Source organism: Bufo gargarizans, chromosome 1 (assembly GCF_014858855.1).
Source record: "Bufo gargarizans isolate SCDJY-AF-19 chromosome 1, ASM1485885v1, whole genome shotgun sequence".
In the NCBI taxonomy this organism is placed as follows: domain Eukaryota; kingdom Metazoa; phylum Chordata; class Amphibia; order Anura; family Bufonidae; genus Bufo; species Bufo gargarizans.
In genome coordinates this window covers 717320573-717347305 of record NC_058080.1, presented here as the reverse complement: position 1 = coordinate 717347305, position 26733 = coordinate 717320573, and the positions used below count along the sequence as shown (strand labels likewise).

Genomic DNA, 26733 nt, shown 5'->3' with positions numbered 1-26733 from the left:
ACAAAATGAGAATTCCTGATAGACTGAAGAGGGAAAAACTGATAAAAATGCCAGATACAAGTCATATAGTGGACAGAAAGAGTGCTGTTCCTCAAGGCAGCTTATTCTGAAAAATGACCAGAAACGGATGGGTTATCGATATCTGACTGTTGGGATGGGTCATCGATATCTGACTGTTGGGATGGGTCATCGATATCTGACTGTTGGGATGGGTCATCGATATCTGACTGTTGGGATGGGTCATCGATATCTGACTGTTGGGATGGGTCATCGATATCTGACTGTTGGGATGGGTCATCGATATCTGACTGTTCGCGATCCGAATGCCAGCACCCCCACCTATCAGGGTGGGGTATAACAAGCACAGTGCCGTATATTGTATAGTGGCTGTCCTTGGTATTGCAGCTTAACCCTTTTCATTTAAGTGGGATTGAGCCCAGACCTTGTGCCCTATAGATGCGACATCACAGACTGAGGAGTCTGCAGCACTCGTCTGAGCCCTGTGGCCCCTCCCAGCAGCTGATAGGCGGTGGTGCTGGGAGCTGGAGCCCCACCTAGTAGGTGCGCCGTATAGTGGCACACTAATGGGATATCCGGACAATCCCTTTACATGCATGGATCCAATCTCTCCAGTTTATCTGCACTGCAGTGCTGTAATGACAGATCCTTGTCTGCAGGACGCCCTGAAGCAGGAGCGCTGCTGTAATCACCGTATCCATGCCTTATCTGCACAATAACAGGGATTTTACGGTTTTATAACTTGCATCTATAAAGTCCTATCATTGATGCTCTTTTCCCCGTTATCTGATTTTAGCTGTAAAAAGGGGAATAAATGCCCTCTAAAGTGACATGGAGCCTGCCAAGTCCATCATTTACCTTTCCAGATAACATCACTTGTGTGATATAGTATTGCCTGCAGTAAGGCATGTGTACACTAGATGGCGATCTTACAACACAAATCAATTGATGTCGTTTGCAGACAGTGCCCCCGTAATAAACAGCTCTTCTTCCTATACACCGATTGTATATAATTAGGGGAGGGCACAGATGTCATGATATCTCTGCGTTGTCCTAGTCGGGTCACCTTGTCCGACTGGATTTCTTTTACAAAGGATGCGTCCCCTCTCCTGACATGTCTGTTGTAGTAAATACTTGTATTCCCTATGTAGTAACAGTTGTACAGCATTCATTTTGATTACTGTGTGTTGTGCTGCTCCTCTGTTGTCCCTCCTGGAAATGTCTGAATAAATTGACAACTGGGTGTTACCATTTCCCCTTGTCACAGGGGCGAGTCCCCACACAGCTCTAGTTAGGCTGTGTCAGTGGTACAACAGATGTCAAGCTAGTCATAAATTTCTAGGAGGAATAATGAGAAGGGTACAATAAAATGCCATAACGAGTTGGCAGGACACATTGGACTCAGGCCTGAGCCAGGTTAGAGTTAGGAGACCTTCACATCTCTTGCTGTACGTATTGAAACATATTGCTTAATGTACCTATAGGCCAGGGATCAGCAACCTCCAGCACTCCAGGTGTTCTGAAACTACAACTCCCAGAATGCTCCATTCACTTTTATAGGAGTGATAAGAACAGCTGAGCATGGTTGCATGCTTGGAGTTATAGTTTCACAGCAGCCGGAGTGCCGAAGGTTGCTGATCCTTGCTATAGACCAGATATGCCCAACCTGCGGCCCTCCAGCTGTTGCAAAACTACAACTACCAGCATGCCCGGACAGCCTACAGCAGGGCATGATGGGAGCTGTAGTTTTACACCAGCTGGATGACTGCAGGTTGATCATCCCTGCCTTAGACTATAATTGGGCAAACGTAGCTCAGAAGAGCTTTCTTTTGGCTGTTTATGTAGTTTTTTTTTCCCTGAAGGACAGAATAGTGGAGCACACGGCTTTTCTTTAGAAAAAAAAAATAAAAAAAAAAATATATATATATACACACACATTTATTTTTTTATTTTTTTTGCTTTGCAGTCTATAAGGGACGAATGGAAATGTAGACAGACGTTGCGTTCCCTTATCCATGTTTTTCAGATGATGCCTTGAAACCTATATTTTAAAATAGATATCACAAAAGACATAGACCAAACCAAAAAAAATGAAATGGATGCACGTCCGTCAAACATATATACGTTAAAAAAGATAACCAAAAATGTGCATTTTTTCCCCTATGTACGTCTTAACGCATACGCAAAAACCAGACGTGACCAGTCCCTAAGATGGCACCACGGGAGGCAGTGAGGTCACATACTGTCACATTCATCTGCTGGATTACTGGAAAAAACAGCAGAAATATTCCGTAGAAACGCACATGTACTGCCTGTAGTGGTGGGTGGCAGGGGATCCTCTCTGGGGGCGATCCATGGGACCAATATGACCATAGTTATGTAGACCCCATGCTATGTCCTATGCATCCATTACGCCTCTCGTAGTGGTAATGCAGGCCGTAGCATGGAAAGTATATACCGTCCTCCAAACTATATGATTTTGTACAATACAACACTACATCAGCCTCCATGGTCCACACAGGGCAGTTAAAGGTGAATTTTAGTGCCAAAAAACAAAAACCTTACCCCCAATGTAAACCAATATGCAGACTTATACTCGCCTCGCCCATCCTCCACCTCTGCCACTGCACTCCACTTCCTGGGATTGAAGCTCTGCCAATCGCCTGCGGAGGCGGGTCATCCCTGCAGCTAGTGATTGGCTGTGCTAGGATGTCAGAGGGAGGTGGATCGCAGCGGGGAATCAGGGAGGTAAGTAACAGCATTTGTGAACTCTTTTTTCTTTTCCCCTTGGAATCCCCCTTTAAGGCAGCCATACACCCTGTATAATTGTCAGCCAAATACTTGTCAGCTATTCCTTCTGCCCCCCTCCATACACATGGGGGCTTGGCCGAGTGTGCATGTGTTCTCAGTGAGTAGATGCATCCCCAAATCTTTACACTTTGATTGCTCATACCCTTTTGTTCTGTTGGTTGTCAGACACAGTAAGATTTGACACCATTGGAGGGGATAAGTGAGTAGTCCGGCTGCTGAGGGTTATTGTCCTGAAATGACACAAGGGTAAGGAACGTCCCTTGTAATGTGAGATCTGGGATCCGGGGGGGATAGACCAGCACATTCTTGGAGCGGGGCCGACAATTGATCAGCTGAAAACCCTGCAGTGTTTGCTTTCTCGCTGGCTTGCTGGCCGGGGTGTGAGGAGCCCGCTCTGGAGCCGCGCTGCGGTTAAATGCAGGGATTCACATAATCACATTTAATATTCGCTTCCCATCTTTACATCCATTCACTCTTTCCTTCCTTCCTTCATTAATGAAGCAGCTTTTCCTGCCGGCTTTGTGGTCAAGGCTAAACCAATATGTAGAGCGGGTTGGGTTGGTCAGGTGCCACCTCATGAATTCTGGCTGATGACGCTGGGGGACGCTTACCGGGCAAGCGGCTAATGGCGTCCTCATAACGGGCTAATTGTTCGGCTCCAGCCTTGAAGTGCGTGTCTTGCTCGCAGGACCATATATCTAGCATTTCCTGGCCCCTCCGCTTGTCGTACCCCAGTGCCCAGAAGCTCGGCTTAATTGGGTCATTTGTACCGATCGTAGAGGGGGTTAAACCGATGCACTGAAAATTTGGAATGCGTCCGGAAATGTCATGGAATTTCCGTCGCATGTGAAACACTTGGGCTTGAGCCTTACAGGTTTTATCTACAGACAGGTTGTAGGACCTCATGTCCTTTGCCATTGCTTACCATAGTTTTGGCGCCCACTGGTCTGGAATATCTGCTGATCTGGCATGGGCAGTGGCTATGCTGCATTTCCAGGAACCTACCTGATAGAGAGGGTGTGTAATTTTGGACTAAGTCAACAATGGGTCCGTGGCAGGTCATTGAGGGTCATCTGTGTTAGGGCAACCTCTTGGACAACATCTCAGTGCCTCGTCTCAGCATAGCAGCTGATTGGAGCAACGCACGATAGCAGTAGTGATGGCCACAGTCAGTTTTTTCACTTAAAGCCCATCTGTCAGCAGTTCTGTACCTATGACACTGGCTGACCTGCTACACGTGCGCTTGGCAGCTGTAGACATCTGTGTTGGTCTCATGTTCATATGTGCCCGCATTGCTGAGAAAAATGATGTTTTACTATATGCAAATTGGCCTCTAGGAGCAACATGGGCGTTACCATTACACTTAGAGGCTTAGCCTTCTTGCACCCACTCCACTTTAATAGGGCCAGGTGTGATCACATTTTCACTGCCTGGCCCTGTCAGTCAAACTGCAGAGAGCCTGGCAGTTGCAGAGAGAACAGAGCCTCTAGGTGTAATGGCAACACCCCAGTTGCTCTTAGAGGCTCATTTCCATATATTAAACATGGGACCGACACAGATGCCTTCAGCTGCCAAGTGCACATGTAACAGGTCAGCCAGTGTCATAGGGACAAATCTGCTGACAGATGCCCTTTAAAGGGCTCTTGTCATCAGGAACATTGTTATTAAACTGTCTGATTTTAGACCTGTGCTAATGTAAGAGTACTTTCGCACTAGCGTTTTTGTTTTCCGGCACTGAGTTCCGTCAAAAGGGATCAATGCCGGAAAAGAACTGATCAGTTTCATCCCCATGCATCCTGAATTGAGAGTAATCCGTTCAGGATGCATCAGGATGTCTTCAGTTCAGTCATTTTGACTGATCAGGCAAAAGATAAAACCATAGCATGCTAGGGTTTTATCTCCGGCGAAAAAAACTGAAGACATGCCTGAATACCGGATTCAGCAATTTTTTTTCCATAGGAATGTATTAGTGCTGGATCCGACATTCAAAATACCGGAACGCCGGATCAGTCTTTCCTGCGCAGACCGAAAAAAAGGTGAAAAAAAATAAATGCCGGATCCGTTTTGCCGGATGACACCGGAAAGACTGATCCGGCATTTCAATGCATTTTTCTGACTGATCAGTCTTAGGCTGGGTTCACACGGGCGAGATTTCAACGCGTGTGCAATGCGGGAGGTGAACGCATTGCACCCTCACTGAATCCGGACCCATTCACTTCTATGGGGCTGTGCACATGAGCAGTGATTTTCACGCATCACTTGTGCTTTGCGGGAAAATCGCAGCATGCTCTATATTGTGCGTTTTATCACGCAACGCAGGCCCCATAGAAATGAATGGGGCTGCGTGAAAATCACAAGCATCCGCAAGCAAGTGGAGATGCGGTGCGATTTTCACGCACGGTTGCCAAGATGACAGTATATTTACTGTATTATTTTCCCTTATAACATGGTTATAAGGGAAAATAATAGCATTCTTTAATACAGAATGCATAGTAGAAGGTCAATTGAGGGTTAAAAAAAGAAATAAAAATGAACTCGCCACCTCCTCTTGATCGCGTAGTTGCCGATCTCTTCTTACTACTTTAATCATGAGCTGCCGACTAAGGCCTCTTTCACACTTGCGTTGTCCGGATCCGGCGTGTACTCCACTTGCCGGAAAAACGCAAGTGTACTGAAAGCATTTGAAGACGGATTCGTCTTCAAAATGCGTTCAGTGTTACTATGGCATCCAGGACGCTATTAAAGTCCTGGTTGCCATAGTAGGAGCGGGGGAGCGGTATACTTACAGTCCATGCGGCTCCCGGGGCGCTCCAGAATGACGTCAGAGCGCCCCATGCGCATGGATGACGTGCCATGCGATCACGTCATCCATGCGCGTGGAGCGCCCTGACGTCACTTTGAAGCGCCCCGGGAGCCGCACGGATGGTAAGTATACTGCTCCCCACTACACTTTACCATGGCTGCCAGGACTTTAGCGTCCTGGCAGCCATGGTAACCATTCAGAAAAAGCTAAACGTCGGATCCGGCAATGCACCGAAGGACGTTTAGCTTAAGGCCGGATCCGGATCAATGCCTTTGAATGGGCATTCATTCCGGATCCGGCCTTGCGGCAAGTCTTCAGGATTTTTGGCCGGAGCAAAAAGCACAGCATGCTGCAGTATTTTCTCCGGCCAAAAAACGTTCCGTTCCGGAACTGAAGACATCCTGAACTCCATTCAGAATGCATTGGGATAAAACTGATCAGGATTCTTCCGGCATAGAGCCCCGACGACGGAACTCTATGCCGGAAGAAAAGAACGCAAGTGTGAAAGAGCCCTAAAGGACCAGCGTGGTGATGGACCATGTGATGAGCTCAGTGACGTCACCACAGGTCCTTTGACAGGTCCTGAAGAAAGAACAGGAGACCGGCAGCTAAGCGATCAATTAGAGAAGGTGAGTTAATTTTATTTTTTTAACCCTCAATTGACCTTGTACTAAGCATTCTGTATTAAAGAATGCTATTATTTTCCCTTGTAACCATGTTATAAGGGAAAATAATTACATCTACCCAACACCGAACTTCAGTGAAGAAGTTCGGGTCTGGGTACCACATTCAGTTTTTTATCACGCGCGTTGCACCCGCGCTATAAAAACTGAACAACGGAATGCAATCGCAGTCAAAACTGACTGCAATTGGGTACCTACTCGCGTTTGCCGCAATGCGCCCGGGAAGCATCGGAGCCAAAACGGGACGCCCATGTGAACCCAGCCTTACGGTACTTTCACACTAGCGTTAGTGTGATCCGGCAGGCAGTTCCGTCGTTGGAGCTGCCTGCTGGATCCGCCGATCAGTGTGTGACAACTGACAGCATTTCTGTCATGTGGATGGACGGATCCGTCTTGCAGTCTTTTTCACAGTTTTCCCGGTCTGCGCATACGCAGACCGGAAGGACGGATCCGTCCTTCAGTTGTTTTGCAATGCCGGATCCAGCACTAATGCAAGTCAAAGGGAATTAATGCCGGATCCAGCATTCCGGCGACTGATCAGGCATTTTGGACGGACATAATACCGCAGCATGCAGTGACTAAACGGAAGGCATACTGATGCAAACTGAACGGATTTCTATCTATTTAGAATGCATTGATGAGATATGCCTGATCAGTTCTTTTCCGGCATAGAGCCCTTTTGACGGACGTCTATGCTGGAAAAGAATAAAGCTAGTGTGAATGTACCCTTACAAATGCCATCAGCTGGCATAAGCTTTGCCGGATCCGGCAGGCAGTTCCGGCGACGGAACTGCTTTCTGGATCACTCTACCGCAAGTGTGAAAGTAGCCTAAGATGAAGCTAGCAGTCTTTGTCCCTTCTTTCTATGTGCCTCCGTTTTTGTGAAAAATGATCTTTTGTTTTATGCAAATGAGCCTCTAGGAGCAATGGGGTGTTGCCCCTACTCCTGGAGGCTCCGTTCTTCCTCCTCTGGCATGCCCTCATCATGTTAATAGACAGGGCCGGGCAGTATTCACATCATCCGTCCTGATCAACATGATGAGGGCATGACCAGAGGAGGAAGGACAGAGCCTCTAGGAGTAGGGGCAACACCCCTATTGCCCCTAGGAGGCTTATTTGCATAAAACATTTTTTTTTCACAAAAATCCGAGGCACATAGAAAGAAGGGACAAAGACTGTTAGCTTCATCTTACATTAGCGCAGGTCTAAAGTCAGACAGTTTAATAACGATGTTCCTGATGACAGAAGCTCGTTAAGCGGTTGCCAATAACCTGCTGTATAATAATCGCAGCTCTGGCCTGGAAGAGAGTCCTGGCTGCCTGAGAAGAGTCATGGTTATTCATGAGCTTCTTCTCTCTCCGTCCATCTGCTGTTGATTGAAAGATTTATCCTAGGGAGAAAAACTAAAGAAAGAACTGCCAATCATCAGTAGGTGGGCGGGGAAAGCCGGAGATCATGAATACATGTGACTCTTCCCAGGCAGCCAGGACTCTTTCCCAGACCCAGGGCGCAATGATCATGCAGAAAATTCTCAGCAACCACTTCATGATCTCATGAGAGACAGACTGGTGAAATCAGCAGGTCTATCACCACGTTATACTGTCCTCAGTTGGGACAGTATAATGCTCATGAAGGCTTTCCTTTAGAGGGAATCTGTCAGCAGGTTTTGAACATGCGAAACTGCTGAAATCACTAGGTATGGGTTGGGGAGAGCAGGACAAACCTACCTTTTGTGGAACTTTTATCATCAGTTCTTTTAGGTTCTGCTCCTGCAAGTGCCCATGAGGTGGAGCTTCAATGTGAAGTGTGCTCTGGAGCTACTTCAAAGCCCCTCCCCTTTGCTCTGAGTGACAGCTGTAACATCCAATCAGGAGACCAGTAGAGCTTCTGTTCAGAGCAAAGGGAGGGACGGTGAAGCAGCTCAATGTAGAGAGCACTTCACATTGAAGCTCCACTTGAGGGGCACTTGTTGGAGCAGAATACGGCAGAATAAAACTTCATATTCATACTACTCCTAATGATAAAAGCTCCACAAAAGACATGTTTTACTGCTCTCCCCGGCCCCTTAGCTAGTGCTGTCAGCAGTTTTGCATGACGACTGCTGACAGACTGTGTTTTAAGGTTGTCATAGACATAAGAAAACTGTGAACAATGATCTTTTCAGCCAACAGTATCTTCCCCTGCTCTCCATTCACATTCCCATTCATTTAAGTTCAAACTTAAGGTGGATTTACACAGCCCAATATTTGGGCAGATTATCGGGAAGTAACGTTCCTGTGAACGCTTGGCGTGTAAACCCGCCTTAACTTTTATGAGTGAGACAAGCAGCAGCCAGACACCTCTGGTGCCGCTTCCCCCAGGGACAATAAAGAATTGGTCAGATTCAAAACCAGATTGTATAATCACTTTTTAACCCTTATAGAGAGTAGCAGGTTGTCCTAATAAGCTCAGGGTTGGCAGTGAATTCAGCTTATGTACAGTTCATTCAGAAGGTCTTTACACCCTTTCACTTTTTCACTTCATATTTTCCCTCAAAGACGTTTCCCCCATCATTCTGCACTCAATATCTGATAATGAGAAAGTGCCAGCCAAATTTTGGGAATGTTTGCAAATGTATTAATAAATATAAAAATAGAAGTGTTCAGACCCTTTGCTTTGTCACCTGGAATTTAGCTCTGGGGGGCTCCCATTTCTCTGGATCATCTAGGAGTTGTTTCTACACCTTTTAATGAAGTCCCCTTGTGGTAAATCCAGTTGATTGGACATGATTTGGAAAGATACATCCCTGTCTATATGATGTCTCGCAGCTGACGAGGCATATTAGAGGAAAAACCAAGCCATGAGGAGGAAAGAGCTGCCTATAGAGCTCAGACAGGATTGTGTGGAGGCACAGATCTGGAGAAAGATACAAAAAATGTCTGCTGCACTGAAAGTTCCCAAGAGCACAGTGGCCTCCATAATTCTTAAGAAGTTTGGAGCAACCAGGACTCTTCATAGAGATGGCTGCCCCACCAAACTAGGTGATCGGGGGAGAAGTGCCTTGGTAAGGGAGGTGGCCAAGAACTCAATGGTCATTCTGGCTGAGCTCTAAAGATCCTGTGTGCAGATAGGAGATACTTCCAGACGATCACCCATCACTGCAGCACTCCACCAATCTGGGCTTTATTGCAGAGTGGCCAGAAAAAGCCTCTCCTCAGTAAAAGTTTGCAAAAAAGCACCGAAAGGACTCTGACTCTGAGAAACAAGATTCTCTGGTCTGATTAAATCAAGATTGAACAGTTTGGCCTCAATTCTAAGCATCATGTCCTGTACCATCCCTACAGTGAAGTATGGTGGTGGCAGTATCATGAATTTGGGGTGTGGTTCAGCGGTTGGGACAGGGAGACTGGTCAGGGTTGAGGGAAAGCTTGATGGAGCAAATTGGAGAGATATTCTTAATGAAAACCTGAACCAGAGTGCTCTGGACCTCAGACTGGGCTGAAGGTTAACCTTCCTACAAGACAATGACCCTAAGTACACAGACGAGAAAACACAGGAATGGCTTGGGTATAAACTCTGTGAATGTCCTTGAGTAGTCCAGCCAGAGCCATGAACCCAATGGAACATCTCTGTAGATACCTGAAAATGTCTGTCCACCATCGGCCCTTATCCAACCTGACAGAGCTTGAGAGGATCTGCAGAGAAGAATTGCAGAAAATCCCCAAATCCAGGTGTGAAAACCTTGAAGCATCATACCAAAGAAGACTGGAGGCTGAAATCACTGCCAAAGGTTCTTCAACTAAGTCCTGAGTAAAGGGTCTGAATACTTATGTCAATGGAAGATTTTAGTTTTTCCTTTTCAATAAATTAGTGAAGATTTCTAATGATCTGTTTTACTTAGGCTACTTTCACACTAGCGTTCGTCGGTCCGCTCGTGAGCTCCGTTTGAAGGAGCTCACGAGCGGACCCAAACGCATCCGTCCAGCCCTGATGCAGTCTGAATGGAGCGGATCCGCTCAGACTGCATTAGTCTGGCGGCGTTCAGCCTCCGCTCCGCTCGCCTCCGCACGGACAGGCGGACAGCTGAACGCTGCTTGCAGCGTTCGGGTGTCCGCCTGGCCGTGCGGAGGCGTGCGGATCCGTTCAGACTTACAATGTAAGTCAATGGGAACGGATCCGCTTGAAGATGTCACCATATGGCTCAATCTTCAAGCGGATCCGTCCCCCATTGACTTTACATTGAAAGTCTGAACGGATCCGCGCAGGCTACTTGCGCACTTGCGAATTTTTTTAAAGTTATTAATGCAGACGGATCCGTACTGAACGGAGCCTCCGTCTGCATTAATATGATCGGATCCGTTCAGAACGGATCCGATCAAGCGCAAGTGTGAAAGTAGCCTAAGTCATTGTGGGGTATTGACTGCAGAATGATGGGGAAAACGTTTTATTTTTTAAACTTTAAAACAAGGCCACAACATAACAAAATGTAAAAAAAGTGAAAGCGTTTAAAGACTTTCCAAATGCACTGTATACAGCCAGGTATAGTAAACAAAGCAGAAGGTGTCATCTCCTGTATACTTGCTCCGCTTCACATCTACCACTGTTAACCACTCCAGGACCGCCGTACGCAGGATTGCGTCCTGCCGGCGGCCCTGCTCTTCTGGGTGGACGCATATACGCGTCCTCCCGCGAGAGCCGAGATTTCCTGTGAACGCGCGCACACAGGCGCACGCGCTCACAGGAACGGAAGGTAAGAGAGTGGATCTCCAGCCTGCCAGCGGCGATCGTTCGCTGGCAGGCTGGAGATGTGATTTTTTTTAACCCCTACCAGTCATATTAGACGCTGTTTTGATAACAGCGTCTAATATACCTGCTACCTGGTCCTCTGGTGGTCCCTTTTGTTTGGATCGAACACCAGAGGACTCAGGCAGCTCACTAAAGTAGCACCAAACACCACTACACTACACCCCCCCTGTCACTTATTAACCCTTTATGAACCACTGAAAACCCCATATAGACTCCCTGATCACCCCCCTGTCATTGATCACCCCCCTGTCATTGATCACCCCCCTTTAAGGCTCCATTCAGACGTCCGTATGATTTTTACGGATCCACGGATACATGGATCGGATCCGCAAAACGCATACGGACGTCTGAATGGAGCCTTACAGGGGGGTGATCAATGACAAGGGCGTGATCACCCATATAGACTTCCTGATCACTTCCCTGTCATTGATCACCCCCCTGTCATTGATCACCCCCCTGTAAGGCTCCATTTAGACGTCCGCATGATTTTTACGGATCCATGGATACATGGATCGGATCCGCAAAACACATGCGGACGTCTGAATGGAGCCTTACAGGTGGGTGATCAATGACAGAGGGGTGATCACCCATATACACTCCCTGATCACCCCCTGTCATTGATCACCCCCCTGTAAGGCTCCATTCAGACGTCCGCATGTGTTTTGCGGATCCGATCCATGTATCCGTAAAAATCATACGGACGTCTGAATGGAGCCTTACAGGGGGGTGATCAATGACAGGGGGTGATCAGGGAGTGTATATGGGTGATCACCCCTCTGTCATTGATCACCCCTCTGTCATTGATCACCCCCCTGTCATTGATCACCCCCTGTAAGGCTCCATTCAGACGTCCGCATGTGTTTTGCGGATCCGAAAAAATCATACGGACGTCTGAATGGAGCCTTACCAGGGGGGTGATCAATGACAGGGGGGTGATCAGGGAGTCTATATGGGTGATCACCCCCCTGTCATTGATCACCCCCCCTGTAAGGCTCCATTCAGACATTTTTTTGGCCCAAGTTAGCGGAAATATATATATATTTTTTTGTTTGTTTTTTCTTACAAAGTCTCATATTCCACTAACTTGTGTCAAAAAATAAAATCTCACATGAACTCACCATACCCCTAACGGAATCCAAATGCGTAAAATTTTTTAGACATTTATATTCCAGACTTCTTCTCACGCTTTAGGGCCCCTAAAAAGCCAGGGCAGTATAAATAAGAAAGTGAGACTTTGTGAGAAAAAAACAAAAAAAAAATCAATTTCCGCTAACTTATGCAAAAAAAATAAAATTCTATGAACTCGCCAGGCCCCTCAGCGAATACCTTGGGTTGTCTTCTTTCCAAAGTGGGGTCACATGTGGGGTATTTATACTGCCCTGGCTTTTTAGGGGCCCTAAAGCGTGAGAAGAAGTCTGGGATCCAAATGTCAAAAAATGCCCTCCTAAAAGGAATTTGGGTTGCTTTGCGCATCTATGCTGCAAAAAAGTGTCACACATGTGGTATCGCCGTACTCAGGAGAAGTTGGGGAATGTGTTTTGGGGTGTCATTTTACATATACCCATGCTGGGTGAGATAAATATCTTGGTCAAATGCCAACTTTGTATAAAAAAATTTGAAAAGTTGTCTTTTGCCAAGATATTTCTCTCACCCAGCATGGGTATATGTAAAATGACACCCCAAAACACATTACCCAACTTCTCCTGAGTATGGCGATACCAGATGTGTGACACTTTTTTGCAGCCAAGGTGGGCAAAGGGGCGCATATTCCAAAGTGCACCTTTCGGATTTCGCAGGCCATTTTTTACACATTTTGATTGCAAAGTACTTCTCGCGCATTAGGGCCCCTAAATTGCCAGGGCAGTATAACTACCCCACAAGTGACCCCATTTTGGAAAGAAGACACCCTAAGGTATTCCGTGAGGGGCACGCCGAGTTCCTAGAATTTTTTATTTTTTGTCACAAGTTAGCGGAACATGATGATTTTTTTTATTTTTTTTATTTTTTCCTTACAAAGTCTCATATTCCACTAACTTGCGACAAAAAATAAAAAATTCTAGGAACTCGCCATGCCCCTCACGGAATACCTTGGGGTGTCTTCTTTCCAAAATGGGGTCACTTGTGGGGTAGTTATACTGCCCTGGCATTCTAGGGGCCCAAATGTGTGAGAAGTAGTTTGCAATCAAAATGTGTAAAAAATGGCCTGCGAAATCCGAAAGGTGCACTTTGGAATATGTGCCCCTTTGCCCACCTTGGCTGCAAAAAAGTGTCACACATCTGGTATCGCCGTACTCAGGAGAAGTTGGGGAATGTGTTTTGGGGTGTCATTTTACTTATACCCATGCTGGGTGAGAGAAATATCTTGGTCAAATGCCAACTTTGTATAAAAAAATTTGAAAAGTTGTCTTTTGCCAAGATATTTCTCTCACCCAGCATGGTTATATGTAAAATGACACCCCAAAACACATTCCCCAACTTCTTCTGAGTACGGCGATACCAGATGTGTGACACTTTTTTGCAGCCAAGGTGGGCAAAGGGGCACATATTCCAAAGTGCATCTTTCGGATTTCGCAGGCCATTTTTTACACATTTTGATTGCAAAGTACTTCTCACACATTTGGGCCCCTAGAATGCCAGGGCAGTATAACTACCCCACAGGTGACCCCATTTTGGAAAGAAGACACCCCAAGGTATTCCGTGAGGGGCATGGTGAGTTCCTAGAATTTTTAATTTTTTGTCGCAAGTTAGTGGAATATGAGACTTTGTAAGAAAAAAATAAAAATAAATCATCATTTTCCGCTAACTTGTGACAAAAAATAAAAAGTTCTATGAACTCACTATGCCCATCAGCGAATACCTTAGGGTGTCTACTTTCCGAAATGGGGTCATTTGTGGGGTTTTTCTACTGTTTGGGCATTGTAGAACCTCAGGAAACATGACAGGTGCTCATAAAGTCAGAGCTGCTTCAAAAAGCTGAAATTCACATTTTTGTACCATAGTTTGTAAACGCTATAACTTTTACCCAAACCATTTTTTTTTGGCCCAAACATTTTTTTTTTATCAAAGACATGTAGAACAATAAATTTAGCAAAAAATTTATATATGGATGTCGTTTTTTTGGCAAAATTTTACAGCTGAAAGTGAAAAATGTCATTTTTTTTGCAAAAAAACCGTTAAATTTCGATTAATAACAAAAAAAGTAAAAATGTCAGCAGCAATGAAATACCACCAAATGAAAGCTCTATTAGTGAGAAGAAAAGGAGGTAAAATTCATTTGGGTGGTAAGTTGCATGACCGAGCGATAAACGGTGAAAGTAGTGTAGTGCCGAAGTGTAAAAAGTGGCCTGGTCATGAAGGGGGTTTCAGCTAGCGGGGTTGAAGTGGTTAAAGGGTTTCTTCTCTATGGACAATCCCTAGATGAAAGCAGATCAGTTTCCCCCTGCTTGGACCCCAGCTATTAGCTGTAGCACCACCACAGGGGAAGCTAGGTATTACATGCTGCCCATTCAGATCAGTGGATTGTCTGTGTCGGACAGGACAGGTCCTCTAGAGTGAGAGGCACTCTTTGTATCTGCTCTTCACTCTAGCAAAGAGGTGAGGATCCTGAACAGAGGACCCCCCTCTATTAACTATTTAGGTTTTCTTTACTAGTCGACGCCTGTACTTAGGACGGGTGCAGACAATGGCTTATTCTGCAGCTCATTACTGGAGGACTGTGTTTTGTAAGCCAAAATGAAATTGTTTTCAGCTACAAGTAGCCCTTAACCTTGCTCAGGCTTTGACATACTGCAGCGAGCGTTCATTATATTCCCTTTCATAATTCATGTTTTATTTCCGAGGCCTTTCTCACGTTTTTTTTTTTTTTTTTATACCCAAAAATACATCCTGCCGCTGCCCTGGAATAATGTAGCCATGGTTCGTGGTTGCTCCTTCCCCGATGATGGCTCCCTCGGCACCATCCGACATTGACGTCCACTCTAGTTAAAACATCAGTTCGTTTTTGTGCATCCTGTGCCTGATTTATGCTGCATTTCCGATGATAATTCACAGTAGAGTTCCCCGTTCCAAAAGTGTGACAACTTGTAGCTTTGCTCTTTGTTATGCTGCTAGACATTTGGTTTCAATTAGAGACTAACATTCAGCCAGGACCGAAGACCACCTTAGAGATAAAATTAAGATTTCCAAGAAACATAACCAGAGAGTGCGTTTAGACGATCGGAAATGAAGAGACTGAAAGAAATACACAGTCCGGTCCAAGAACGAGGGATTATGATCTCCGAGAGCTCAAATTGCATGATAAGCCCATGGAAGATGTTGCCTTAGACCTTGTGTCTACCACACATAATTTTTGTCTGTTGCTCCCCGTTTCCGGACACTCCTTGTACCGCCTTGCCTTCAAGGTGGCTCTGACAATCCTTCTTAAAGATGGTCCTTTGTTTTAGAAGATGGTTGGCAGTCGACGATTGACCTCCCCACACAATCTTTATTTTTTTTCTCGTGTCCTATATCTTTTTATTGACGAAGATGTTTCTCAGTTTCCGACAGGCAAGACCTTGTTGACTTAGCCCTGCTTCGTTGAGCTTGGTTGACCTTGGCAACTTCAATCTCATAAGCTCACCAGGCATGGCCACATGTTTCTATAGAGCTCATGGTCAACTGGAAGATATCCGGCCATAACGCTCCTCATGGTAATCATTTGGCCGGATGCTCTCTCCCTGAAGCCAGTTTGTGTGGTCGGACTGTGTTTTCCTTCCTCCCTGATGGACCGGTTTATTTTTCCAGGTTCTTTATTGGTCAGGAGGTTACTTGTAATCACATACAGTGTGATTTTGAGGCAGTTGCCCAGTTTTTGCTGTCGGTATTTTGAGGTTATAAGCCTCTTTGATGGCAGAACTGTGTTGAATTGACTGTTCCAGAAATCTGGTAAATCTTGCATTTAGAGAACGGAAAAGCAACTGAAATGCTTGACTTGAGCATCGCCAACTCCCATGGCCCTACCTTGCACTCTGGTGTCAAGTTGGCCTTCAGCAGAAGACCCAAGCTATTGGAGACTGGTTACTGGAGATGTTCCACTTTGTACCCCACTATAAAGACTGTGACCTTACACATGACACCGATCAGTGTCTTTTGAACCTGACGGCCATCTGACGTGTAGGGGACCTTCCAAGTTCCAACTCTCACCTAATGGCTGATTTTGGGAGAAGGGAGGATCACGCTGTTAAATTTCAACATGTCTTTTGGCTCTTTGAGAGATATTCCACCGGTTGAGGTGACTTAGCAGCAGCTTACTTCTCTCTCCCTATTCAGAATGCGCATGCTTAGCTGATAACTGTTGGCTTGTTTGTGTTTCCAGCTTTAGGTAGTTTAACTCTTATGACCACATTTTTGTGCCTGAGTTTGTCGGCCTGACCTCTTGTCTAACGTTTAAAACTGACAGCAGCGTAGTTCCGGTGAGGCTAGGACCCTCTACCATAATTTGGGCCCAAAAATGTGTCCATCATACAAAAGATGGGGCAGGCACTGCGCTCACAGTGCATGCAGTGTCATTCTGTTAACCTACAATTTTCCAAAATACTCTGTATCCATTTCAGGGCTAGCTGAGATCCTGAACCTCATAAAAGAACTGCTTCTACGCTGCTTCTGAATTCACAGGAGAGTCCTGCCTTTCTGTAAGGGTCCATTCACATGTCAGTATTTTTCTATATTCCGAATTTTGGTCAGTTTTTTGCGGATCCGTTGTTCCTGAAAATGTTTCTGTATGTCATCCGTTTTTTGCGGATCCATTGACTTTGTATTGTACCAGGAACCGATTTTTGCGGATGATAATAATAGGACAAGTTTTATATTTTATCGGACATGCGGAACGGAACAACGGAAACGGACAGCACAGATTTTTATCAGGACCCATTGAAAATGAATGGGTACGCAACTGGTCCGCATCCGTTCCGCAAAAAACGGAACCAATCCGGAAAGAAACAACGGAAGTGTGAATGGACCCTAAGTGTAATCCCTCCTTGTCTGTTCTGTGAGCTCAGGAGCTGAAAGAAAACCTGCTTGGAAGTAAGGGAAAGAATGTCACAGCAGTACAGTGCTGGCAGATTTCATAGAACGGAGACGCCCCCTGCTTGTGAGAGAAATTCATTTAGCTGTGCAGCCGAAGAGGAGAATTAAAAGACTGAAAAAGACATTAGGACAGCCCAAAAAAGATCCGTTCAGTTATGATTCTTCAAAGAAGCACAGCCATTAAACTTTTAAACTCAAGTACGTTTTGATGCTTTCTCTGCTTGCTGACATTAAATTGCATCCTTTCAGAGAATACAATCAGTCCTGGTCATATGATGGATACAGAGGTGCACAGCTCGTTACTGAACATAACTGTACATGGGATTCAAGCACCTTTGTGTTCATCACATGACCAAGACATAGGTCTTGAATCACAGCAAGCAGAGATATTGAAAATCAGCTACTGATCAGCTGATTTGGTGCTGCAGCCACTTCCTCTTTTCCCTGCGCAGAAACACTCCCGTCCACCAGCAGTGTGAGGGACATCAACCCATTGAGGTAAAACCCTATTAACTATAGGGCTAGACACAAGGATCTGATGTGTGAAAGCAGACCCTGCACACCAAACCTGGGCAATCCCTTTAAAATGTTATTTTTGTGTGGCTTCTCATTATTATGTCAGCATTTGTGCCGAGTGCGCCTACTTACCTGTACACTGAGTGACGAGTATATCTGTGATTGACATTGTTTTCATCTCTCGTTTCAGCACCGACTGCAAACTTTTGGAAGAAGCGACCATCTCCATTTGCAAGTCGTTAAGTAAGTTGTCCGTGTGCACAAAACAGACAAGTATAGGACATGGTCTATCTTCTTTGCAGGGCTGCATCTATTGGGGTCCCATTGGGTCCGCATACGGTCATGTGCATAGGCCCTGAATTGACTGATTCACACTGGTGTCCTGTGCTTAGTAGATCAGTCCTGCCCTAATGCACAGATCCTCTTGTACATGGGCGATGGAGTGATTCTTACTGTGGTGTAGCCATGAATCTTCTCACCAGCACTGGACACATGACGTGGACTTTCTGAGAGAGAATCAAAAGTGTAGCAGGGGCACCGTACCAAGTATGTAACACTAGGGGGCGCAGTACCAAGTATGTAACACTAGGGGGCGCAGTACCAAGTATGTAACACTAGGGGGCGCAGTACCAAGTATGTAACACTAGGGGGCGCAGTACCAAGTATGTAACACTAGGGGGCGCCGTACCAAGTATGTAACACTAGGGGGCGCCGTACCAAGTATGTAACACTAGGGGGCGCCATACCAAGTATGTAACACTAGGGGGCGCCGTACCAAGTATGTAACACTAGGGGGCGCCGTACCAAGTATGTAACACTAGGGGGCGCCGTACCAAGTATGTAACACTAGGGGGCGCCGTACCAAGTATGTAACACTAGGGGGCGCCGCCATACCAAGTATGTAACACTAGGGGGCGCCGCCATACCAAGTATGTAACACTAGGGGGCGCCATACCAAGTATGTAAGAGCGCATAGGGTAGGGTAGGGTAGGGTGAGGGTGGGGGTTGTTTACCAAGTATGTTAGAGCTGGGGGTGCCATAAAAAAAAAATATATATTTTTTTAATTATTTCAATTGAATTTTGTGTGATCTAACTGAAAATTGTAATATTTAATTGTATTACAGTCCCTCTCCCTGTGCCCCATAAGAGAACCTGGATACTATAGTGGGTTAGTGGTCCTGCCCCCCTCCTCCTAATGACAGCTCTATATACTGAGGACCCAGTTATAGAATATATTATACAGGCAGTCCATTGATTTTGAGGGGCACTGTGTAACTCATCAGTTCTCCTGTTGGGTGTCCAAGTAGCAGGATTCCATGAACAGCTTATAGTTTGGGGACCCCTGTGACCAGAGGCAGGAGAGGTCAGGGGTATAACCGGTGGTCAAAGGAAGAAGTCTATAGAAGGGTTTGACCCATTCACTACATTTATTGCCTATCCACAGGACAAGTGATAGTGTGTGATCACTGATGGTCCCACCACTGGGACCTCCACTTATCATGTGGAGTGGGGTCAGTGACTGGTGGTCAATACTTGTGTTCACCGCTCCATTCCTTTTTATAGGACTGTTGAGTACAGCGCTCAGGGGTCTCCCGCAGTCCTACAGAAGTGAATGGAGCAGCAATGACAAATGTCCATCACCCTGCTATTCACACAAGGGGACTCGTGGACCCCAATTCTCATCAGTCGTTGTCCCAGCGGTCAGACCCCAATTTATCACATATGCTGTGGATAGAAGATTAGTCTGATCTGATTTTCTGTGGTGTGTTCAGGTTTCTGTGTCCTCCGCAGAGTGGATGATGATAGTTTAATTTGGTTCCTCCTTATCTACATCGTCTACAGTCTAATCGCTGAATTTTCTCTCTAGTTGAGAACAACCCCAGAACAGGAAATTTCGGCGCTCTAATTAGAGTATTTTTGTCAAGGACGAAGGAACTGAAGATATCAGCAGAATGTCAGAAGTAAGTGAACGCACTGACAGCAGATAAAGCCTGGTATATATACAAGCCATAAAACGGTCAATGATCTCCACCCAAACCCCCTGTCCTTGTACATGGACACCTGCTCTGCGTTTCCTGTTTGGTAGAACTGACCTGTTAATTTAGTCCTGACCTGTTAAATTAATTACAGTAATGCCATATTTTTTTATAGTTTTTCTTGTGTTTTTATAAAAAAGTTTTTTGTTGCATTGCAATATTCTGACCCCCATAACCTTTTTATCTTTACATCTACAGGGCTGAGTGAGGGCTCTTTTTTGCAGGACAATCTGTAGTTTTTATTGATACTATTTTGAAGCGTGTAAGACTTTTTGATCACTTATTATTTAATTTTTTGGTGGGAGTTGAAGCAATGAAAAAATTGCCATTTTGATGTTTTTTTTTCTTCCTTTTATGGCGATCATTGTATGGGGTAAATACTAGGGGTGCACCGAAATGAAAATTCTGGTCCGAAACCGAAAATTCAGGATACCCCTTGACCGAAACCGAAACCGAAAATGGCTTTTTGCCCAAATACTTTTAAAAGACCCCCCACCCCATAACAGTGCCATCCACAGACCCCCCCACCTCATAACAGTGCCATCCACAGACCCCCACCCACCCCATAACAGTGCCATCCACAGACCCCCCCCCACCTCATAACAGTGCCATCCACAGACCCCCACCCACCCCATAACAGTGCCATCCACAGACCCCCACCCACCCCATAACAGTGCCATCCACAGACCCCCACCAACCCCATAACAGTGCCATCCACAGACCCCCACCCCATAACAGTGCCATCCACAGCCCCCATTGTACAATTAATAGATTAATAGAAAATATTTCAAAATAGCGGGGAGGGACTGGGAGGAGGAGCTGGGGGCCGGTGCGTTCACTGTGGCCGGGCAGAGGAGCTGCAGCGTCACAACTGACGTCATGTGCCCGGCCTACTTTCTGAATGAAGGAGGCGGCGCAGGCATGTGACGTCAGTCGTGACGCTTCCGCTCGTCTGCCCGGCCGGCCAGCACAGCCCTGTGAGTAGGATGTGGCTGTATTGAATGTAATACTGCAGAGGGGGGCCAAATGAATAGAATGCTTATTAATTGTACAACATTTTATAACTACTGGAGCTGGGGGCCGGAGCACAGTGAACGCACCGGCCCCCAGCTCCTCCTCCCAGTCCCTCCCCGCTATTTCCGGCCGATATGTAAAAATATCGGCAGAAACAGATTAGGTGCATTCTCGGCCGATATTTTCGGCCGCCGAAATTTCGGTGCACCCCTAGTAAATACATTTTAATAGCATGGATGTTTGGGGAAATGGTAAAACAAAAGTTCTTTATTTTTGTATTATTATGGTGAAAGGGGATTATTTAAAAAAAAAAAAAAATATATATATATACACAGTACAGACCAAAGGTTTGGACACACCTTCTCATTCAAAGAGTTTTCTTTATTTTCATGACTGAAAATTGTAGATTCACACTGAAGGCATCAAAACTATGAATTAACACATGTGGAATTATATACATAACAAAAAAGTGTGAAACATCTGAAAATATGTCATATTCTAGGTTCTTCAAAGCAGCCACCTTTTGCTTTGATTACTGCTTTGCACACTCTTGGCATTCTCTTGATGAGCTTCAAGAGGTAGTCACCTGAAATGGTCTTCCAACAGTCTTGAAGGAGTTCCCAGAGATGCTTAGCACTTGTTGGCCCTTTTGCCTTCACTCTGCGGTCCAGCTCACCCCAAACCATCTCGATTGGGTTCAGGTCCGGTGACTGTGGAGGCCAGGTCATCTGGCGCAGCACCCCATCACTCTCCTTCATGGTCAAATAGCCCTTGCACAGCCTGGAGGTGTGTTTGGGGTCATTGAAAAATAAATGATGGTCCAACTAAACGCAAACCGGATGGAATAGCATGCCGCTGCAAGATGCTGTGGTAGCCATGCTGGTTCAGTATGCCTTCAAATTTGAATAAATCCCCAACAGTGTCACCAGCAAAGCACCCCCACACCATCACACCTCCTCCTCCATGCTTCACGGTGGGAACCAGGCATGTAGAGTCCATCCGTTCACCTTTTCTGCGTCGCACAAAGACACGGTGGTTGGAACCAAAGATCTCAAATTTGGACTCATCAGACCAAAGCACAGATTTCCACTGGTCTAATGTTCATTCCTTGTGTTCTTTAGCCCAAACAAGTCTCTTCTGCTTGTTGCCTGTCCTTAGCAGTGGTTTCCTAGCAGATATTCTACCATGAAGGCCTGATTCACACAGTCTCCTCTTAACAGTTGTTCTAGAGATGTGTCTGCTGCTAGAACTCTGTGTGGCAATGACCTGGTCTCTAATCTGAGCTGCTGTTAACCTGCGATTTCTGAGGTTGGTGACTCGGATGAACTTATCCTCCGCAGCAGAGGTGACTCTTGGTCCCAATTTTTCGGACTGACTGACCTTCATTTCTTAAAGTAATGATGGCCACTCGTTTTTCTTTACTTAGCTGCTTTTTTCTTGCCATAATACAAATTCTAACAGTCTATTCAGTAGGACTATCAGCTGTGTATCCACCTGACTTCTCCACAACGCAACTGATGGTCCCGACCCCATTTATAAGGCAAGAAATCCCACTTATTAAACCTGACAGGGCACACCTGTGAAGTGAAGACCATTTCAGGTGACTACCTCTTGAAGCTCAACAAGAGAATGCCAAGAGTGTGCAAAGCAGTAATCAAAGCAAAAGGTGGCTACTTTGAAGAACCTAGAATATGACATATTTTCAGTTGTTTCACACTTTTTTGTTATGTATATAATTCCACATGTGTTAATTCATAGTTTTGATGCCTTCAGTGTGAATCTACAATTTTCATAGTCATGAAAATAAAGAAAACTCTTTGAATGAGAAGGTGTGTCCAAACTTTTGGTCTGTACTGTATATAAATATATACCGTATTTTTCGCTTTATAAGACGCACCTGATGATAAGACGCACCTAGGTTTTTGAGGAGGAAAATAAGAAAAAAATATTTTGAACCAAAAGGTTTGCTTTTGGTAGGTTTTGAACTAATGGTGGTCTGTGGATGACGCACTGTCATGGGGATCTGTGGATGACGCACTGTTATGAGGAGATCTGTGGATGACACTGAGGGGGGATCTGTGGATGACACTGAGGGGGGATCTGTGAATGACACTGAGGGGGGGATCTGTGAATGACACTGAGGGGGGGATCTGTGAATGACACTGAGGGGGGGATCTGTGAATGACACTGAGGGGGGGATCTGTGAATGACACTGAGGGGGGGATCTGTGAATGACACTGAGGGGGGGATCTGTGAATGACACTGAGGGGGGGATCTGTGAATGACACTGAGGGGGGGATCTGTGAATGACACTGAGGGGGGATCTGTGAATGACACTGAGGGGGGGATCTGTGAATGACACTGAGGGGGGATCTGTGAATGACACTGAGGGGGGGATCTGTGAATGACACTGAGGGGGGGATCTGTGAATGACACTGAGGGGGGGATCTGTGAATGACACTGAGGGGGGATCTGTGAATGACACATGTCATCCACAGATCCCCATAAGTGTCATCTACAGATCCCCCATCAGATGCATCAGTGTGGAGGGAGGAGGCGGGGACACTCATGGCGGGGCCCGGTGCAGTGACTCTACTCTAATACACCGGGCCCCGCAACTGTTAAACATTCAATCTGATCTATATCTAATTGTATATGCTCTGTTCGGTACTTACTGTAGTACCGTAAGTATATCATTAAGACGGCGCAGACTGGCATCTCCCTCGGTCATGCGCCGCCTGCCGCAGCTCCCTCCTGATGCGCCGCCTGCCGCAGCTCCCTCCTGATGCGCCGCCTGCCGCAGCTCCCTCCTGATGCGCCGCCTGCCGCAGCTCCCTCCTGATGCGCCGCCTGCCGCAGCTCCCTCCTGATGCGCCGCCTGCCGCAGCTCCCTCCTGATGCGCCGCCTGCCGCAGCTCCCTCCTGATGCGCCGCCTGCCGCAGCTCCCTCCTGATGCGCCGCCTGCCGCAGCTCCCTCCTGATGCGCCGCCTGCCGCAGCTCCCTCCTGATGCGCCGCCTGCCGCAGCTCCCTCCTGATGCGCCGCCTGCCGCAGCTCCCTCCTGATGCGCCGCCTGCCGCAGCTCCCTCCTGATGCGCCGCCTGCCGCAGCTCCCTCCTGATGCGCCGCCTGCCGCAGCTCCCTCCTGATGCGCCGCCTGCCGCAGCTCCCTCCTGATGCGCCGCCTGCCGCAGCTCCCTCCTGATGCGCCGCCTGCCGCAGCTCCCTCCTGATGCGCCGCCTGCCGCAGCTCCCTCCTGATGCGCCGCCGCCCGCCTGCCCCAGCTCCCTACTCATGCGCCGCCTGCCCCAGCTCCCTCCTCATGCGCCGCCTGCCCCAGCTCCCTCCTCATGCGCCGCCTGCCCCAGCTCATCTCACTTTATGAATGAAGGCAGGCGGCGCATGACGGAGGGAGCTGGGGCAGGCGGCGCATGACGGAGGGAGCTGGGGCAGGCGGCGCATGACGGAGGGAGCTGGGGCAGGCGGCGCATGACGGAGGGAGCTGGGGCAGGCGGCGCATGACGGAGGGAGATGCCAGTCTGCGCCGTCTTAATGCTATACTTTTTTTGGGGGGGGAAAGTGCGTCTTATAAAGCGAAAAATACGGTGTATGTGTGTGTGTGTGTATATGTGTGTATATGTATGTGTGTATGTATATATATATATATATATATATATATATATATATATATATATATATATATATATATATATATATATATATATAACTTTTTTTAAAATTTATGTTAAGTCTTCCTAACATGCAATATTCTGATCACTTCTCCCTTAGACTTCAATGATTTACCATTGCAGCCTATGGGAGATTCACTTTGTTCCTATAAAGGGCTTCATAGGAACTTCCCTGTGGCGGGTCTTGGTGCCTTTAGAAGGCCTGAGACTGCTATTACAACTGATTGGCTTCCTTCATCTCGGTATGGGGAGCAGTTTGTGACACAGGAGCATGACCTTCCCTGCATTTCACTACTCAGATGCTATTGTCGCAATTAGTGTTGAGCGAGGCGAGCTTTGGATGCTTCATTCGAAGTCCCTTCAGTCAAAACTTCGGAATAATACTGTTCGGAGATTTGTCTCTGTACAGTATTAGAATGTATGGGTTTCGATGAGCCTGTGTTATTCACGATGTCGCGCGTGACTTTGTTGAATAACTTTGATAGTTAGATGGCCGTCTAAACCAAGTTCTAACTCTCCAGGCCTCAGATCCCTTGACAAAGGTCCCTTGTTGGACTGAAACGTTGGGACAATATATGGCCTTGTAAGATTGTACCAAGTAATTTATAAATTTACATCATGAATTAAAAGCAATATAAAACTTTTTTGGTGTGCCATAGAATCTCTCAAATAATTGCTTCGACCTATGTCCTCTATGAGCACCCTTCCTTGTCATGGTGTGCAGATCTCATCCATCACTTTACTATACAATGAATGGCGCTGTGCTTGGTGAGCTGCAAGAGGGCCGCGGCGCTCACAGGGGAGGTGCTGTGACAGACACTACTCTAAGCTGTATGGGGGCCATCAGTAAACCCAGAACAGCTCCGTCACTGACTAGTGTCCCCACTTCTTGTAACTGGTTCTTCTTAGGAAGCAGAAAAGTGCAGCATAAAAAATAAGTTGTGTCAATGTCCAAATATAATTTAAAGGGAACCTGTCATCAACTTTATGCCGCCCAAACGAACGGCAGAATAAAGTAGAGACAGGTAAGTTGATTTCAGCTGTCTATCATTTAAAAGTTAATAGTAAGTGGTTGCCGAGAACCAACATCACAATCATTGCAGACTGGGCCTGGAAAAGAGTCCCGGCCTCCTGAGAAGATTCCTGGTTATTCATGAAGTCCTGCTCTCCTGCCCACCTGCTGATGACTGACCGTCTTCTACCTAGTTTTCTCCCTTTCTCTAGGAGAGACCTGCCAATCATCAGCAGATGGGGGAGAGTGCAGGAGATTATAATAACCAGGACTCTTCTCAGGTAGATGTGACTCTTTTCAAGGCCTGAGTTGCAATGACTATGATGCTGGTTCTCAGCGACCACTGACTTTTAGCTGATGAGTGACACACCGCTGACATCAGCATTTCTGTTACTATTTTTTGCTTCCCTCAGTGAGGTCAGCATAAAGTTGATGACATGTTCCCCTTAACCCCTTAAGGACCTCCACCCTACATGGTGCCCGCTCACACGTGCAGTGGGGTTTCTGCTATTTTAAATAGCAGAGACCCGCGGCACATGTATGCGATCAGCCATAACGCTGATCGCATTCCTCTTAAGCCTCATGCAGATGTTCGTGGAACACGGTCAATGAGATACCGGACTGGCATTGCAGGAGCGCACGGCGTCATTGGTTGCAATGCCAGTCCGGTATCTCACAGACCGTGTTCCACGGACGTCTGCATGAAGCTTTACCATTCAGATGCCGTGGTCAAATGTGACCACGGCATCTGATCAGCCCAGAACCGGAAGTCGCGTGCTTCCGGTACGGTAACAGCTTTCCCCGGCTGAGATCGGGGAACCTGTTACCTTGCGCTAATTAACCGAAGCCTCAAGCAGACTTCAGAGTCAATTAGATGAATATACCAATACAGGCCACTAGGTGGCAGCCTTGTATTGGTATAGTGCAAATGAAGTCTTCAATAATGGCTATTTAGCCTTCAATGAACACTATGGGCAATCGAATGATTGCCAGTTATTGTCACCCAAGGTGACTTTTTAAAGTAAAAAAAAAGTTTTTACAAATATAAAAAAATAAATAAATGCAAATCGCCCCCCTTTCCTTAAAATAAAAATACTTAACCAATAAAAAAAATAAACATCATGGGCATCGCCACGTGCGAAAATGCCAATAATATTAAAATATAACAATATTAATGGCACACAGCAAATGGTGTAACGGGAAAAAAAAAAAAACAGCCAATTTGACATTTTGTCACTTCAACTACACAATAATTTTTTAATAAAAAGTGATCATAAAGTCGTAAACACTTAAATTTGTT

The 26733-nt window shown here is 46.3% G+C and overlaps 1 protein-coding gene across 1 annotated transcript in view; it reads left to right on the top strand.

Annotated features, from left to right (window-relative positions):
* The window catches only part of LOC122930003 (dymeclin-like), a 178179-nt gene that overhangs the window by 40500 nt on the left and 110946 nt on the right, over positions 1–26733 (top strand). The window contains exons 3-4 of the mRNA XM_044283446.1: positions 17870–17922; positions 19548–19641. Of these exons, the coding sequence (XP_044139381.1) occupies positions 17870–17922; positions 19548–19641 (147 nt within the window). The remainder of the gene's footprint in view (positions 1–17869; positions 17923–19547; positions 19642–26733) is intronic.